Here is a 20,390-nt window from a genome sequence, read left to right as displayed (position 1 = left end):
TTCTGTTTTTTGAATAATTTTGTCTCCACGTGAACTGAGGCACGCGGAGCACAAGTTTATGCTCACCGTCTCATTTTCAGTTGAGTTGGGGGCACTCGAAAACATTCAGCTATTCTGCTCGACATGAAAGGAACGCTTCCGATCTGCGCAGCACGTGCTACGTGATTAAGAGCCTCATTTTGCATATAGGGAAAGAACGAATAAGGAGTTTTCTTTCGATGATACTAAATAAATTAAAGAAATATATTTTACTGTGTATTATAAACTCGAATATATGCTGGTCTTTAGAAATACTTGAATATTACCACGAGGTAGGAAAAAAGACAGAATTGTCATATAAAACTTCCCTACTAATTTTATGATTTCACAAAATTATTACACCTAAAGGGTTTTAAACATGTATCCTTAGAACTTTTTCGGTTTTATTTTTTACCCCTTGCGACGTTAAGTGTCCTTTATGTGACGTGATTTTAATGTCTTCTGATTGACTGACAGACAACACACTGTCGTAGAGTGAAGCAGCTTCTCATTCGGGACTACAGGCAGTTCACTCCCTTCATAGAAAATTATTGACACAAACTTTTGTGGTTCGGCATGGCCATGTTGTTCGGTCGCGGGATCGAATCCCCGTCACACAAACATGCTCGCCCTTTCATCCCTGGGGGCGTTATAATGTAACGGTCAATCCAATTGTTCGTTGGTTGAAGAGTAGCCCAAGAGTTGGCAGTGGGTGGGGATGCTAGCTACCTTCCCTCTAGCCTTACCCTGCTAAATTAGGGACGGCTAGCGCAGATAGCTCTCTGTAGCTTTGTCTGAAAATCAAAAATAAACAAACAAAATTTTGAGGCTTAGATATAGTTTATGAGTCATACGCCTTACAATGACTCCATGACAACAATCCAAGTTATAAACACATACACACGCATGCTGCTCTGTTTTTCATTCTAGTCTTGAACAGTATAATATCTCATATCTTTAGCAGGTCTTGCAGTTTTCAGAACACCATTATGTTTTTCACTTGATCTGGAAGGCGTTGCACCATTCACACTGTTATATTGACTCTGTTAACAGTACAGTATTCACAGTTTTGTTTGCTGGATTTTGGGCAAAGCTACACGAGCGCTGCCTGCGACGACTTTTCCCAATTTTCAGGTGAAAGATTACAGTAAAGGCTGATAGATTCAACACCTACTGGCAATTAAATTGTCTCACACTCACAACGGTACCTCTAACTCACTAGGATAAATTAATATGCCACTAATATGGTCGAAGGAGGCGAGTGAAGCTATTGTATGGGTTGGCTCATCTAGTACGTGCGTGGGGACAGTACAAACGGTGAGAATCGGTTCATATTACTAAATGAATAAACTCTCACCAGTGAATCACACACACCTTCTTTCTCTGTATCCACAAATACTCTACTAGATGTACTTCGGCAGCGTCCCCGATATTGTTCTCTTTTGAGAGTAGCAAATATTTTTATTTTTTGCTTACGAAGTTCATATGTCATGCTGTGTTGTAACTTACAGACTATATAGTTTTCCACGTGATTCATGCATGGCACGCCTACTATTGTAAAAATTGTAACGTTGTAAAAATTACAACGTTAAACGTACCTTGTGTGACGTCATTTTAGTGTCTACTGCCTGACTGACAGACAACACATTACTGTACGGTAGTATGAGTGATTAAAACAGATGATCCTTCCAAGCGGCCTTCGGCTCTCTTTCGGAGAAACTATACCGTCTTATAATTCTTGAAAATTCCTAAGGGAAGCTGTATATTATAGTATAACATAATTGGCCAAATGTTAGCAGCACCATGATTACTATACATTATTAAATGTTATCTACAAATTTTGCATTATTATAACATAGTGTAAGCGATATTTCTGTTGTGTAAATATATCTCTATTATTATTTCCTAATCTCAACAGACAATTTTGTGACGTAGCATGGGACTTCATGTTTTTGATATTATTATTTCCTAATAACAACTGTAACGTAGCATGGGACTTCATGTTTTTGATATTATTATTTCCTAATAACAACTGTAACGTAGCATGGGACTTCATGTTTTTGATATTATTATTTCCTAATAACAACTGTAACGTAGCATAGGACTTCATGTTTTTGCGTATTTGCAGGATTTCGTTTCAAACAGTGATGGTTCTCCAAATTGTAATCATGCCATTGAGACATCAGTGAAATAAATATTCTGAAGATAAACCCATTAGCGACTTTAAAACACTAAAAACCGGGTTTCGATACCCGTGGCGGGTAGAGCACAGACAGCTCATTGTATGGCTTTGTGCTTAACGTCATACAAATAAATAAACTAGAAAATTAGACTTAAATTAAGGAGGAAGTCTGAAGCTGCATTTGTCAAAAGTACAGAACTCTAAATATCAGGCAAATAACGCTGGTCGCAATCTACGGATCACGGGTTCGAATCCCGTCACCCAAAATGCCCTTTTCAGTCGTGAGGATGTTATATTGTGACGTTGAACCAGACTGTTCGCTGGTAAATGAATAGCCCACAAACTGGCGGTGGGTGCCTTCCCTCTAATCTGTCACTGCTAAATTAGGGACGACTGGCGCTTGAAATGTAACTAAAAATAATCAGGTTTCTAATACACAAATGGCGATAACAAAGATTTACAAGTTTCAAAACTAGACTCGCTAAACAGCTTTATTTCTATATTTTTTAATCGTGCATGGAATTGTTTGCGTAGTTTTAATAACAAAAGACGTTGTTTTACTTCAGTTACCTGTTAAGCCTCGTGGGTACAAACTATATTGTCTGTTATCCAACTTCAGTCTGTATTAGCTCAGTGGTACTTTTACTAACAATGTTACAAACTACTTACACTGGGATCTCATGGTAGTTTTTATGGATGACGAACTACCCAGACTCATGAAATGAAACTCGGGCTTCTTGTGGAAGAGATTAATCAAATGAGCACACAAATTGGATCTCTGGTCTGTTTTAGATATTAAATCATGGAGACAAAGCCACCGGCTTCAGGAACTTAATTTACAAGAGTTTTTGTTTTAAGTTTTAGTAAATTTTGATGCTTACGCAAGCAGGGCTTCTTACATGGAAGATTAGGTTTAATATTTTACTTTGGAACCACATAATGTTTAACACGACTACAGTTGTTGTTCATGTAAATAATGATATGAGTTCTACTATCTGGACCACAACTCTTTCTGTCGTAACACTAATATTTCATATTCTACTATCTGGACCACAACTCTTTCTGTCGTAACACTAATATTTCATATTCTACTATCTGGACCACAACTCTTTCTGTCGTAACACTAATATTTCATATTCTACTATCTGGACCACAACTCTTTCTGTTGTAACACTAATATTTCATATTCTACTATCTGGACCACAACTCTTTCTGTCGTAAAACTAATATTTCATACAAAATTTTACTTATCGTATCACAAGAGTTCCCCCCTCCCCGTATCACAATGTCACGTCTGTGGACTTACAACGCTGTAAACCGAATTTCGTTACCGTGGTGAGCACAGTGCAAATTGTCCATTGTGCTTAGCTTCAAACAAACAGACTAATTTATACTCCTTCCTTTATGGTCACTTGATCTACTCTGGGGTCGCGAGGACTAGCCTATAGATGTTGTGGTCACTTGATCCACTCTGGGGTCGCGAGGACTAGCTTATAGATGTTGTGGTCACTTGATCCACTCTGGGGTCGCGAGGACTAGCTTATAGATGTTGTGGTCACTTGATCCACTCTGGGGTCGCGAGGACTAGCTTATAGATGTTGTGGTCACTTGATCCACTCTAAGGTCGCGAGGACTAGCTTATAGATGTTGTGGTCACTTGATCCACTCTGGGGTCGCGAGGACTAGCTTATAGCTCTTCATGTAAAGTTAATTCAAATAAATAAAACCGATAAACAAACTGGTTTGAAAATAAAGAACTTCATAATTTGATGTACAAATCGTACTGTACATAATGACCTAAATAAAACTGTACAAATTGTACTACACATAATGACCAAGATAAAACTGTACAAATTGTACTATATATAATGACCTAAATAAAACTGTACAAATTGTACTATACATAATGACCTAAATAAAACTGTACAAATTGTACTATACATAATGACCTAAATAAAACTGTACAAATTGTACCATACATAATGACCTAAATAAAACTGTAAAAATTGCACTATATATAATGACCAAGATAAAACTGTACAAATTGTACTACACATAATGACCTATATAAAACTGTACAAATTGTACTATATATAATGACCAAGATAAAACTGTACAAATTGTACTATACATAATGACCTAAATAAAACTGTACAAATTGCACTATACATAATGACCAAGATAAAATACAAATTGTACTATACATAATGACCTAAATAAAACTGTACAAATTGTACTATACATAATGACCAAGATAAAACTGTACAAATTGTACTATACATAATGACCTAAATAAAATTGTACAAATTGCACTATACATAATGACCAAGATAAAACTGTACAAATTGTACTATACATAATGACCTAAATAAAACTGTACAAATTGTACTATACATAATGACCTAAATAAAACTGTACAAATTGTACTACACATAATGACCAAGATAAAACTGTACAAATTGTACTATACATAATGACCTAAATAAAACTGTACAAATTGCACTATACATAATGACCAAGATAAAACTGTACAAATTGTACTATACATAATGACCTAAATAAAACTGTACAAATTGTACTACACATAATGACCAAGATAAAACTGTACAAATTGTACTATACATAATGACCTAAATAAAATTGTACAAATTGCACTATACATAATGACCAAGATAAAACTGTACAAATTGTACTATACATAATGACCTAAATAAAACTGTATAAATTGTACTACACATAATGACCTAAATAAAACTACAAATTGTACTATATATAATGACCAAGATAAAACTGTACAAATTGTACTACACATAATGACCTAAATAAAACTGTACAAATTGTACTATTCATAATGACCTAAATAAAACTGTACAAATTGTACTATACATAATGACCTAAATAAAACTGTACAAATTGTACTACACATAATGACCTAAATAAAACTGTACAAATTGTACTATACATAATGACCTAAATAAAACTGTACAAATTGTACTACACATAATGACCAAGATAAAACTGTATAAATTGTACTATATATAATGACCTAAATAAAACTGTACAAATTGTACTACACATAATGACCAAGATAAAACTGTACAAATTGTACTATATATAATGACCTAAATAAAACTGTACAAATTGTACTATACATAATGACCTAAATAAAACTGTACAAATTGTACTATACATAATGACCTAAATAAAACTGTACAAATTGTACCATACATAATGACCTAAATAAAACTGTACAAATTGCACTATATATAATGACCAAGATAAAACTGTACAAATTGTACTACACATAATGACCTAAATAAAACTGTACAAATTGTACTATATATAATGACCAAGATAAAACTGTACAAATTGTACTATACATAATGACCTAAATAAAACTGTACAAATTGTACTATACATAATGACCAAGATAAAACTGTACAAATTGTACTATACATAATGACCTAAATAAAACTGTACAAATTGTACTATACATAATGACCTAAATAAAACTGTACAAATTGTACTATACATAATGACCTAAATAAAACTGTACAAATTGTACTATACATAATGACCAAGATAAAACTGTACAAATTGTACTATACATAATGACCTAAATAAAACTGTACAAATTGTACTATACATAATGACCTAAATAAAACTGTACAAATTGTACTATACATAATGACCTAAATAAAACTGTACAAATTGTACTATAAATAATGACCTAAATAAAACTGTACAAATTGTACTATACATAATGACCTAAATAAAACTGTACAAATTGTACTATACATAAATGACCTAAATAAAACTGTACCAATTTTACTATATATAGTGACCTCGATGAAACTGATATTAAACTGCACCGAACACAGCAGATATAGTATTGTTGTCTTCTGAACATATCAGATATAGTATTATTGGAATATTGTACTGCTCTTAAATGAATATATCAGATATACTATTGTTGGAATATTGTTGTCTTCTGAACATATCAGATATAGTATTGATGGAATATTGTTGTCTTCTAGAATATATCAGATATAGTATTGTTGGAATATTGTTGTCTTCTGAAATATATCAGATATAGTATTGTTGGAATATTGTTGTCTTCTAGAATATATCAGATATAGTATTGTTGGAATATTGTTGTCTTCTAGAATATATCAGATGTAGTATTGTTGGAATATTGTTGTCTTCTAGAATATATCACATATAGTGTTGTTGGAATATTGTTGTCTTCTAGAATATATCAGATGTAGTATTGTTGGATTATTGCCTTCTTTTTGTTCACTGTTATGATATTTTATTGTCACGCATATCCTGTCTTATCCTTTGTCAGGGCCCGGCATGGCCAAGCGTGTTAAGGCGTGCGACTCATAATCTGAGGGTCGCGGGTTCGAATCCCGGTCGCACCAAACATGGTCGCCCTTTCAGCCGTGGGGGCGTTATAATGTGACGGTCAATCCCACTATTCGTTGGTAAAAGAGTAGCCCAAGAGTTGGCGATGGGTGGTGATGACTAGTTACCTTCCCTCTAGTCTTACACTGCTAAATTAGTGACGGCTAGCGTAGATAGCTCTGGAGTAGCTTTGTGCGAAATTCAAAAACAAACAAACCTTTGTCAGGTGTTAAGACCGTATTTATCATATTTTCTCAAGTGTTAAGATCATATTTTGAATCAAGTATCAACCTTGAAATGTGCCTTATTTCAAAGAAGGTTTCTTAACCCGATCGGTAATCTCTTCACGAAACGAGGCTGTCATTCTGGTTTTTAACGGTCGATGTTCTTGATATAACGTATTTATAAGGTTTCCTAAATACAAGGTAACCACATTTGTTGTTTCTTGTATCATTTCCTAAATACACACCATTTAACTCCTGTACAAAAGATACAGTTCTATCTTGTATTCTGTGTGAATCGAATTGTTCAAGTCTAGCTGAAATGAATGTAAATATCTGTATTCTTTCTGGTTTGGCTTGTAAACTAATCTCTGCCTTAACTGACGAACACTTATTTCTACTGTTCTATATATATATAAACTTTTTAGCCAGCAGAACGAAAGATTCCATATAATGTAATCTGTTAGCTACCAACTTTCTTCACTCTGTATATTTTTGACTTGAGAAGTACTTTCTAAAATGTCGAGACCTTTAGTTATAGTTATTTACGGTTTAAAGTCAGACAGCGGAAAATCACTTCGTGTATATCCTGGACATAATAAGAAATAGTCGCAGCTTTGTCGTGATCTTTCGGCGTAGGGTTACGGTTGAACAGGCGTTTTGTTGGACCCCTACCAAATACGTTTTATAATAGATCACCACAGAACCGGTTTTTTTTGTTACCTCGGGCTGTTTAATACAGTTCAACCTGATGTAGACATTATTTATATGCGATCACTTTCCCACTTGAGGTTAATGTTTTGTATTAACCTCCTCTTACTAACGTGTCCAAACCTCGCACCACTCCAGGGACAACCCCAGTAACTGGACCAAACATTTCGTCCGAATTCATGGTTGTACGGATGTATGTGTTTCGATAAGAACTATTTCTTGTCGCTCGTTGTTGTTCAGTGCAACTAAACAGTAGTTATCAGACTTAGTATCACACTTTCACCCTGTACACCAAACATGCTCGCCATTTCGGCCGTGGGAGCGATATATGCCATGGGCAATCCCACTATTCGTTGGTAAGAGACTATCCCAAGAGTTGGTGGTGGGTGGTGATGACTAGCTGCCTTCACTCTCTAGTCTTACACTGCTAAATAACTAGGGACGGCTAGCGTATAGCTTTACGAAAAAATTAAAAAAACAAACCAAATCAAAGAAGTTCACGAACCTTATCTCCTACTCATTGTTACACAGCCGAGCTCAGATTCGCCAGTAAATTACTTGACATCATGACCACAACACAAACCTAGCCTGTGATGGACTAAACATGATTCTAATTCATTTTCCTGGTCGCGAGCCCATCGTATTCACACTGTTTAAGGAGACTTAGTATGTTCTCTGTCACCGAACGTGTTCGCCCTTTCACTTGGGAGGGGGGTCGTTGTAATGTAATGCTTAATCTCACTATTTGTTGGTAGAAAGGAGAGTCCGAGAATAGACGATGGGGTGCGTTGTCCTCCCTCTAATCGTTTGGTGCTAAATGAGGGACGGTCAGCGCAGATAGCTCTCGTGTAACTTCGCGCCAAATTCAAAACAAACCAAACTCAAACTTGTCGTGTCTCAGGAAATGAGTGGTTTTATTCGAGAACAAAGGAACTCTAATCGAGTGGTTTATAATGATGCTCTGTCCAATCAAAACACTTTAGATTTTCAATTTTGCCTCATAGATAAAATCTAGTGACCGAAATGTATACGTTCAGGTTATGTCAATTATTACGTATTTGCTATATCGTCTCTCATTCTTCTTTCGGAAGTATCTATTCTATTTGATATTTTAAACAAGGGTCCTCCAGGCTTCTGTGTCTTGCCAAGTTTATTTTTTCTTTCATTCCCCCCGCCACTTGTTAAACAAATACCACGAGCGTGCGTTATCTGGCTTATCACGTTTCTGATTGACGGATTTCTAAGGTGCATCCAGACACAGCGACGTCACATAGGACACAGGATGTACTGCTTCTATGTTATATATTAGTTAGGCCGGGTGTGACTTACTGGTTTTCCAGCCATACTGTGAATCTGAGAGTCCATGGTTTGCGGCTCGAAGATGTACCTCATCTAATTTTGAGATGGCGAAACTTACAAAAATGACCCCCAGTGGCACAGCGGTATGTCTGCGGACTCACACCACTATAAAATGGGTTTCAATACCCGTTGGAAGCAGAGCCCAAACAGTCCATTGTGTACCTTAATTCAAAATAATCAGTCAGTCAATCCCAAAAAATAAAAAAATCGCGCGAAAATGCTGTAGAACGCAATATGACAACACTGATTTAAAAAAAACAAATCAAAGTTTACATTCTCCAGGTAGTTAGACGATTCACAGTTCTTTTATATATACTGAGTAAATTAAAAACTAGAAGGCCTGTTATGGCTAACTGGTTAGGGCACTTGACTCGCAATCTAAGGGTCATGGGTTTGAATTCCCGTTTTAGTAAACACGCTCACCCTTTCAGCCATGCTGACGTTATAATGTGACGGCCAATCCCATTATTCGTTGGTAAGAAAGTAGCCCGAGAGTTGGCAGTGATGACTGGCTGCTTTCCCTCTAGTCTTACGCTGCTAAATTAGGGACAACTAGCGCAGATAGCCCTCGTGTAGCTTTATGCGAAATTAAAAGACAAACAAACAAACTTCATACCTATACATAAAAACTGTATAAAAATTCTTGACGTAGTGACTGACGCGAGACAATTCCTTGAAAACGACAATCTACAAATGACGGAATTTTTTCATTGATTTTGGTCTAATTTGGCTTTTTTTTCACTTGCCAAGTTGCCCTTCTATTATACAGGGTTGACCAAAATTATCTTTCCTATTTTAAGATTCAATAATTAAATACGTAAGAAAATACAACCACATAGTTTTCAGTATCTTGTAGTCTGAGTGAAACGTTTTTTATTGTCATATTTGTTAATAGTGTGAATACTGTTATCTCATGTTATAGAACATGTGGAAGGAAAGACTCGATGTGTTATATGGCTTTCAGAGATCAAGTCAGTGACTGTGATGCAATGTAAATACAGGAAAGAAGTATTGGGGTATGTTAAGGATATCGTGTATCGCAAACCTATATTGCACATCATTGAGCTAAAGACCAGAATAACGGACTCCATCACAGTTGTCACTGTGTGCATTATGAAGCGAATGCGAGCTAAATTGAATGTCGGGCTAGTCGCGCTGAGACCCACTAATTGTACACAAGTTGACAATTGACATGTAATCGAAAATTGTTTAAGTTCGGTTACACAATATTGAAAACTGCGTGGTTGCATTTCCATAGTTATTTATTACGGTTTAGGACCGTCCTCTATATAATAGTTATCAAATGATGTTGCTTGTTAATTACTGCACTACCTCCAGTGTCACAGCACTACTGTCTGCGGACCCATATCGCTATAAACCGGACTTCCATACTCGTGGTGGGAAAAGTACAGATAACTCTTTATATATCTTTGTGTATAATTCCAAACAAAACCCTTGTTTTCTTACTTACATAACAATTTGCTTTGCTTCTAGAAAATATTCCACAAGGAATATCCCCGGTTGTAGTTATTACAAACACAAACATTCACCTGTGATGAGCTTTGTTTTTACTATTGTACAATGACACGTGTTTCTTATTTAATACGTGGTATTTCAACTTGAACAGCTGTTTGAGACGCTATAGTGACGTATGGAATACAACTTAACGAAGTAACTAAATATGGATTTGAATTCGCTCAATCTCAGGAGTATTGATGTGTTGTAAATACGTGTTAAACGGTCCTGTTAGAAGACTATATTAACAATATTAGACCCGTACTTCTGTAGGAATGTTTATGTGTAAAACACGATTTGTACATATGTCACTCTGGGTCAGAGGAGACAAACCCCAAATTTTTATATTATACTTCGCATCCTTTATTAAAAAACAAATCATACTAATGATTCATATCGTATTAATAATGTCTACAATGTGACACGTTTACTTGGTTTGTTTTTTCAAACGACAATTAGAACCCGTTACTTCGATGAAACCAATATTAGAACCCGTTACTTCGGTGAAACCAATTTGCTGCAACGGAAAACGTGTGTGTGTAAGTTACCGTTTCGCCCCTCAGACTTGAAAAATCTCTGGTCATATAACGCTAGAAACCGGCTTTCGATATTCATGGTGGGTACGGTGCAAATAGCCCCCTGTGTAGCTTCACGTTTCAACGAGTAGAAGGAATACATTATTATTGTTACTATTGGATAAACCTGAAGTTCGGTACGTTGCTGGGAGTTAAATGGTTCAGAGTTGAAGCCTCGAACCATTTCTTAAAGTCAGCCGCTAGTTCCATGGGAAAGATGGCGTCGAAAGAACAAAAGTGACTGATTCACGTGACATACTTGCCAATTTTCCTCGGTTATTAGGACGCTCGACTCGCGATAAGAGGACCGCAGGTTCAAATGCCCGTCACTGAACATGGCCACTCTGTCAGCCGCAGGGGCGGCATAATGTCCGATCAATCCCACTATTTGTTGGTAGAACAGTAGCTCAAGAATTGGCGATGGGTGATAATGACTAGCTGCCTTCTCTCTATCACTGTTAAATTAGGGACGGATAACTCTCGTGTAGCTTTGCGCGAAATAAAAAAAAAACAAAACCCTGGGTGTGTTCTGAACGTTCTAAATAATATTCATTTTGTTAGCATGCTGTCTGCTGATAGTAGTGTGTTTTTATATTCGTTAGCTGGCTTTCCATCCTGGAACTTTGTTAGTGGTTATATCAGCTTGCGGTTCAACCCATTCTACTATAAATAGGTTTAAATATAACTACTTTGTAAGGTATTTTATTTGTTTTCAGTAAGACAAGTAGCACGCCTGAGGTAATCTCTAAGTTTTTACAAGACGGCCTTTCTTGTTTGAATCGTGTACAAACCAGCTCTGGGTCTCACTGAAGCCTTCTGCTAATATGGTGGGGAAGAAACTGCCTTTTCAAGTGGACCACTTCTAGCTTGAGTACTGAACCCCCCCTCCTTTTAGGAATGTAGAACAAGACATAATACAATCCTGTAATTCTAACTTGAAAACGCCGATTGTTACATTTCCGGAAGAATGAAGGTTGGAACGTTGAAGGAAATAATCAATTACTGCTTGGTTACTACAAGCATTACTGCGGCCGCTTGGTTACTACAAGCCAAGTTTTAATGAGCTTGCTAGTGTAATAAGATACTGATATGTATGCACAAGGCTTCACTCCACCAAGGTGGCTGTCTTTTTTTTGTCTTCTATTTCTCCTTCGGATTAACACGCCTTGCTAGAGTGGAACCACACGACTAGTTACGCCTGTAGTCCTAGCTACTGTGCACGGACGACTTGAGTTATATATGGACGGAAGGATGAATTTTGAAAACGCTGCACAATCAATTTGATGATCAGGAGAGAGCTACTAATTCCCATCGATCGTCTAAAGAACGTTCTAACTTAAGTACTTAATATGAACGTGCTTCAAAACTGCTTTTAAAACCTGACTATCATTAGTAATAAGGCTCTTAGTGCGCTTTGGACCAAATTTTAGAAACTTTATTAATCCACAGTGATATCTACTGAACCATATAATGTCAGTTGATATCTGTTGAACCGTATAATACAAGAACGGATTACTTGTATTGTTCTAATAACACAAATTGATTAGTTTGAAATCAGATGAGGTTTATTATGTTTAAGTATAGTATACTTTATAATCTGAGTTATATATGATCGTTGTATAATATATACATATTGTTACTATACAAATATAGACCTATACATTAAGTATAAACAGTTCTCGAAAAAGACACTTCAACAATCACCACTTGAGATTTACTTCAACAAACTTGATTTGTTTATCTGTAATAAATGTGTTGATATGAAAATAGTGTGTCACAATCACAACAGTCTCAATTTGTAAGAAATGTGTTGATATGAAAACAGTGTGTCACAATTGCAACAGTCTCAATTTGTAAGAAATGTGTTGACGTGAAAATAGTGTGTCACAATCACAACAGTCTCAATTTGTAAGAAATGTGTTGACGTGAAAATAGTGTGTCACAATCACAACAGTCTCAATTTGTAAGAAATGTGTTGTTATGAAAATAGTGTGTCACAATCACAACAGTCTCAATTTGTAAGAAATGTGTTGTTATGAAAATAGTGTGTCACAATCACAACAGTCTCAATTTGTATGAAATGTGTTGATATGAAAACAGTGTGTCACAATCACAACAGTCTCAATTTGTAAGAAATGTGTTGATATGAAAACAGTGTGTCACAATCACAACAGTCTCAATTTGTAAGAAATGTGTTGTTATGAAAATAGTGTGTCACAATCACAACAGTCTCAATTTGTAAGAAATGTGTTGTTATGCCAATAATGTATCATTCACATATATATGTATACAAACACAGGTTCTATTGGAAATCAATATGTTCATATTTGCTTTAATACAAAAACAATGATATTTATAAGAAACAATGGATAAACAAATAATCTGTTCATGATATATATGTACCATCAGTTTATTGCTTACATATCCTCTCTAGTTTGTTGAAAGAGAAAACCAGTTTTCAAGTGATTTTAGTTATAACACATGAATTAAACTGTTTATCCATATAAAACTGACTGCTTATATTGCTGAGTCTAATAATATAGGTTGGTGGTGACAATGCTGATTGTGCCTTCCTCTGACTATAATGAAACTCTGTTATTAAGTATGAAAGTGACATTTTAAAAGATATATAATAATATATTAATAATATAATATATTAATAACTACTGTATTTACACTGAAGTCTTTATCTTATATAATATATTAATAACTACTGTATTTACACTGAGGTCTTTATCTTATATAATATATTAATAACTACTGTATTTACACTGAGGTCTTTATCTTATATAATATATTAATAACTACTGTATTTACACTGAGGTCTTTATCTTATATAATATATATAATATATTAATAACTACTGTATTTACACTGAGGTCTTTATCTTATATAATATATTAATAACTACTGTATTTACACTGAGGTCTTTATCTTATATAATATATATAATATATTAATAACTACTGTATTTACACTGAGGTCTTTATCTTATATAATATATTAATAACTACTGTATTTACACTGAGGTCTTTATCTTATGTAATATATTAATAATATAATATATTAATAACTACTGTATTTACACTGAGGTCTTTATCTTATATAATATATTAATATATTAATAACTACTGTATTTACACTGAGGTCTTTATCTTATAATATATTAATAATATATATTAATAACTACTGTATTTACACTGAGGTCTTTATCTTATATAATATATAATAATATATATATTAATACCTACTGTATTTACACTGAGGTCTTTATCTTATATAATATATTAATAACTACTGTATTTACACTGAGGTCTTTATCTTAGGTAATATATTAATAATATAATATATTAATAACTACTGTATTTACACTGAGGTCTTTATCTTATATAATATATTAATAACTACTGTATTTACACTGAGGTCTTTATCTTTATCTTATATAATATATTAATAACTACTGTATTTACACTGAGGTCTTTATCTGATATAATATATAATAATATTAATAATATAATATATTAATAACTACTGTATTTACACTGAGGTCTTTATCTGATATAATATATTAATAATATAATATATTAATAACTACTGTATTTACACTGAGGTCTTTATCTGATATAATATATTAATAATATAATATATTAATAACTACTGTATTTACACTGAGGTCTTTATCTTATGTAATATATTAATAATATAATATATTAATAACTACTGTATTTACACTGAGGTCTTTATCTGATATAATATATTAATAACTATATTTATAATATATAATATATTAATAACTACTGTATTTACACTGAGGTCTTTATCTGATATAATATATAATAATATAATATATAATAATAACTACTGTATTTACACTGAGGTCTTTATCTGATATAATATATTAATAATATAATATATTAATAACTACTGTATTTACACTGAGGTCTTTATCTTATATAATATATTAATAATATAATATATTAATAACTACTGTATTTACACTGAGGTCTTTATCTTATAATATATTAATAATATAATATATTAATAACTACTGTATTTACACTGAGGTCTTTATCTGATATAATATATTAATAATATAATATATTAATAACTACTGTATTTACACTGAGGTCTTTATCTGATATAATATATTAATAATATAATATATTAATAACTACTGTATTTACACTGAGGTCTTTATCTGATATAATATATTAATAATATAATATATTAATAACTACTGTATTTACACTGAGGTCTTTATCTGATGTAATATATTAATAATATAATATATTAATAACTACTGTATTTACACTGAGGTCTTTATCTGATATAATATATTAATAATATATATATTAATAACTACTGTATTTACACTGAGGTCTTTATCTTATGTAATATATTAATAATATAATATATTAATAACTACTGTATTTACACTGAGGTCTTTATCTGATATAATATATTAATAACTACTGTATTTACACTGAGGTCTTTATCTTCTAGAAAAAACTACTTAAAATGTCCCTTTTCTGAGTGGCGTTGATCATTACAAGAACCATCTAAAATAATAAGACAACCTACTAAAAAACAGTAGATCACAATAAGACAACTTACTAAAAACAGTAGATCACAATAAGACAACTTACTAAAAACAGTAGATCACAATAAGACAACTTACTAAAACAGTAGATCACAATAAGACAACTTACTAAAAACAGTAGATCACAATAAGACAACTTACTAAAACAGTAGATCACAATAAGACAACTTACTAAAAAACAGTAGATCACAATAAGACAACTTACTGAAAACAATTGATCACAATAAGACAACTTACTGAAAACAATTGATCACAATAAGAAAACTTACTAAAAACAGTAGATCACAATAAGACAACTTACTAAAAACAGTAGATCACAATAAGACAACTTACTAAAACAGTAGATCACAATAAGACAACTTACTAAAACAGTAGATCACAATAAGACAACTTACTAAAAACAGTAGATCACAATAAGACAACTTACTGAAAACAATTGATCACAATAAGACAACTTACTGAAAACAATTGATCACAATAAGACAACTTACTAAAAACAATTGATCACAATAAGAAACTTACTAAAAAAAACAATAGGTCATTATGAGAAAACTTATGAAAAAACAATAGATCACCATGAGAACTAATATATGATTGAAAACTGAAATACAGATGTGGAAAGAAAATATCTACTAAATAATACAAGAAGTAAGTTAACCCTAACTTTGAATATGTGTCATTGTTTTACATATGATTTCAAATCAAACTGTTACTTGACTGTAACACATTACTACTGTAACCTACAGTATAGAAATTATTATGAAGACAGTGAGAACACAAGTTCTCACTATTTATTAGTACACAAATATATTTTTGCCAATATTGAAACTATTATGTATTTAAAAGAATGAATAAATGTTCCTTTGGCACTCCGTCATGTTCATGTGTGTACAACTATAAAGCTACCACACATTAACCGTGAAAGATATAAATAAATGTGAACATACAAATATAGGTCAGTTACTACTTTAGTGGAGTAGTTTTTTATTGTTAAGAGTTTTTTCCCATTCCATTTGAAATCAATGAAGCTTTTGTACAGTAGAGGGGGCAAGAGTAAGCCTCCTTTTAATTTACCTAATGCAGTGGAAAACAGAGAGGAGTTCTGGGCCAATTTTCGTGTTTTCCTACAATAGGACAGGAGTGACCAGAGACAAGGTTGGGATTCTTCAGGCTGTCTCACATCTGTCTACTTGTGCTTTTGTTCCATGAGGAATCAAATACATCAGTTAAGCTGGTGGAGCCACGTGTGCCTTGGAAAACATTTCTCTCTCTTTCGGACTGATAATCTCCCATCTCTGGCTGGCTTACAGTTGCATCCAGCACTTTTTATGATTGTTGATAATACTATTTGGAGCTGCAAACTCACTGCACCTTTTAAGGGTATCACATGACTCTCCAGGAAGTCTGCCACTGTGAGATGCTAATTAACATTGCATAATGAAACATCTAATTTAAGCTGTCATCTCTTGCTAGTGGGAATTGACAACTGATGTATTAGGTAAGGTTTCCACGTTGCAGGAGCGGTTACCGGCGAGATCAAAGGAACCTTTGCTGGGAGTCTCAATTGAACTGCTTCGCCATTAGAGATGTAGTGTGCAAATAACATTTTCTGTGAATTTCCTCATACCATGTGCTAAAAGATAAAAGTGCAGAAGTAAGGGGAAAAAAACAACATTAGTAACAAGCAGCTATTAGATGTGTTTCAGATACGCTCTCCTAGCTGCACTCGGACTAAGCCATTGATTGTGTTAATTCACAAAAAGAAGCATATGTACTGGGGTGTCAGGTGTGCCATTAGATGGATATTTGTATTCCAGTTGCTGATAGTAATGGACAGATTAATTTAGCATATGGAAGGGTCCATCTGCTGACGAGTCACACATGCATGCGTGTGTTTCTGTAAACATATATATGCAGTACTTTCATAAGTAAATTAAAAACCTTAAATTTGTAGATATGCAACATCTGTGTCAGGAAACACAACACAAATAAATATAATCACAGTAATTTTGTGAAGTGATAATATCAAATAAATATGAACCTTTGTTATATTGGAGACATAATGAAATTAGAAATAAGTCACATTGTAATACTACTTGAAAGTTAATAAAGTTTTTGATGCTGTTTTTAAAAAAATTTAATTTACTGGTTTGATCATGCTTCACAATGCTGATTTTGTCTTTTAAAAAAATGGTTATACCTAAAATAAACTATTATCTTTTAGATTTTAAACTGAGAAATTCAATGACTACAGACATGTTACTTGTATAACTGTTGATAACTTGTAGTTCATTTTTAAGAAAGTGTAGTGGCTTCTCAGAAGCAATTCAGAAAGGTCTCAGTGACTGTAAAGAGTAAATGTTGTAAACATTATAGCTAGTCCTAAGTTTTACAAACCTTGTAAATGTTGTAAACATTATAGTTAGCCCTAACTTTTATGAACATTGGCAGATATAATTCTAACTTTGTCTAAACATTTTTAATGACTTATTAATAATTCTTATTTGTCCTAGATGCATCATGAACAAAAATCAAGTTGACGTTTTTTTCACATTTTCATGAATATTTTCTTAAGGTGTTTCCATAGAAACTACCATTATAGACAATATTATCTTTATAACAAGTTTGGTTCAGTGAGAAGTCCATTATTTTATTATCACTCAGTTCAACATCTGAATTGTTTACTAGTTACAAAAATACAATTATCAGAATAAAACCCTTAATTTTCATAAAATAAATATGTATGTGTATATATATTCACCTAGGCTGGCAAGGCTCCTATAAAACTCATGATTTACATGGAATAGATATTTATGTATGTATGTGTATTATCTATACTGCCAAAGTCCCTATAAAACTCTTGATTTTCATAAAATAAATATGTATCTGTTATATTTATGTATCTAGGCTGGTAAGGTCCCTATAAAACCCTTTATTTTCATGGAATAAATATGTATCTATCTATGTATGTGTATTTATCTAGGCTGGCAAGGTCCCTATAAAACCCTTTATTTTCATGGAATAAATATGTATCTATCTATGTATGTGTATTTATCTAGGCTGGCAAGGTCCCTATAAAACCCTTTATTTTCATGGAATAAATATGTATCTATGTATGTGTATTTATCTAGGCTGGAAAGGTCCCTATGGCTCCTTCTTCTCATCCAGCATCACCCCTTCCATTTATGATGTACAACAGTGATGCTTTTGCACAACCACCCCCAGCTCATATGGGTATACCACCTGTCCATTTAAATCCAAAGACAGGTATTTTAACAAGTTTATTTAATACTAAGAATAGCCATATATTCCTTAATATTTTGAACAGTGACACTCTAATAAATTACCAACATATTTTCCTTAAATTATACCCACCAGAACAACAGATACATGAGTATTATGTATCTAGTACTGTTGAAATATTACCAGTAGGCATTTCACAGTAAAGTTCTTTAAACACAAACATTCTACAATATACTTTATTAACCTATCATGCAATATTGTTACCAGTTCAATCTATTTTTATTGTTTCACAATATTGTACTGTCTACTTAATTTATGCATGGTCTGTTTCTACCTGTTTCAATCTATAAATGACATATTTTTATTGTTTTCTGTAATATTACTGTCTATTTAATCAATACATGGTTTGTTTTTATTGTTTCACATTACTGTCTGTTTAATCTATAAATGACTTGTTTTTATTGCTTCAAATTACTGTCTGTTTAATCTATAAATGACTTGTTTTTATTGCTTTACATTACTGTCTGTTTAATCAATACATGGTTTGTTTTTATTACTTCACATTACTGTCTGTTTAATCTATAAATGACTTGTTTTTATTGTTTCACATTACTGTCTGTTTAATCTATAAATGACTTGTTTTTATTGCTTCAAATTACTGTCTGTTTAATCTATAAATGGTTTGTTTTATTACTTTACATTACTGTCTGTTTAATCTATAAATGACTTGTTTTTATTGCTTCACGTTACTGTCTGTTTAATCTATAAATGACTTGTTTTTATTGCTTCACGTTACTGTCTGTTTAATCCAGAAATGGTTTGTTTTTTATTGCTTTACATTACTGTCTGTTTAATCCAGAAATGGTTTGTTTTTTATTGCTTCATATTACTATCTGTTTAATCCAGAAATGTTTTGTTTTTATTGCTTTACATTACTGTCTGTTTAATCCAGAAATGGTTTGTTTTTTATTGCTTCATATTACTATCTGTTTAATCCAGAAATGTTTTGTTTTTATTGCTTTACATTACTGTCTGTTTAATCCAGAAATGGTTTGTTTTTTATTGCTTTACATTACTGTCTCTTTAATCCAGAAATGTTTTGTTTTTATTGCTTTACATTACTGTCTGTTTAATCCAGAAATGGTTTGTTTTTTATTGCTTCATATTACTATCTGTTTAATCCAGAAATGTTTTGTTTTTATTGCTTTACATTACTGTCTGTTTAATCCAGAAATGGTTTGTTTTTATTGCTTCACATTACTGTCTGTTTAATCTATAAATGACTTGTTTTTATTGCTTCACATTACTGTCTGTTTAATTTATAAATGACTTGTTTTTATCTTGTTATCTTCCTAATGTTTTTATCTTTTATCTTCCTAATAGTTGTTTAACTTGTTATAGTGGCGTCAGCAGATAACTGTTAGTGTATATGTATGTTAGTATTCTTGGCTGTGTGTAGGTTAGTATTTTTTTTTTTTTTTACAAACGATTGTATTCTGGCTTTGTCTTGGTGTTAGTATTTCTTGTTACAAACGGTTGTATTCTAGCTTTGTCTTGGT

At 32.8% G+C, this 20,390-nt stretch overlaps 1 protein-coding gene across 1 annotated transcript in view; it reads left to right on the top strand.

Annotated features, from left to right (window-relative positions):
* Positions 1 to 16,727: 16,727 nt before the first annotated feature.
* The window catches only part of LOC143234722 (protein pangolin, isoforms A/H/I/S-like), a 32,764-nt gene continuing 29,101 nt past the window's right edge, over positions 16,728 to 20,390 (top strand). Inside the window, exon 1 of the mRNA XM_076472280.1 lies at positions 16,728 to 18,855. Within this exon, the coding sequence (XP_076328395.1) occupies positions 18,735 to 18,855 (121 nt within the window). The 5' untranslated portion in view covers positions 16,728 to 18,734. The remainder of the gene's footprint in view (positions 18,856 to 20,390) is intronic.

Source organism: Tachypleus tridentatus, chromosome 12 (assembly GCF_004210375.1).
Source record: "Tachypleus tridentatus isolate NWPU-2018 chromosome 12, ASM421037v1, whole genome shotgun sequence".
Lineage (NCBI taxonomy): Eukaryota > Metazoa > Arthropoda > Merostomata > Xiphosura > Limulidae > Tachypleus > Tachypleus tridentatus.
This window is presented reverse-complemented; position numbering and strand designations above follow the sequence as displayed.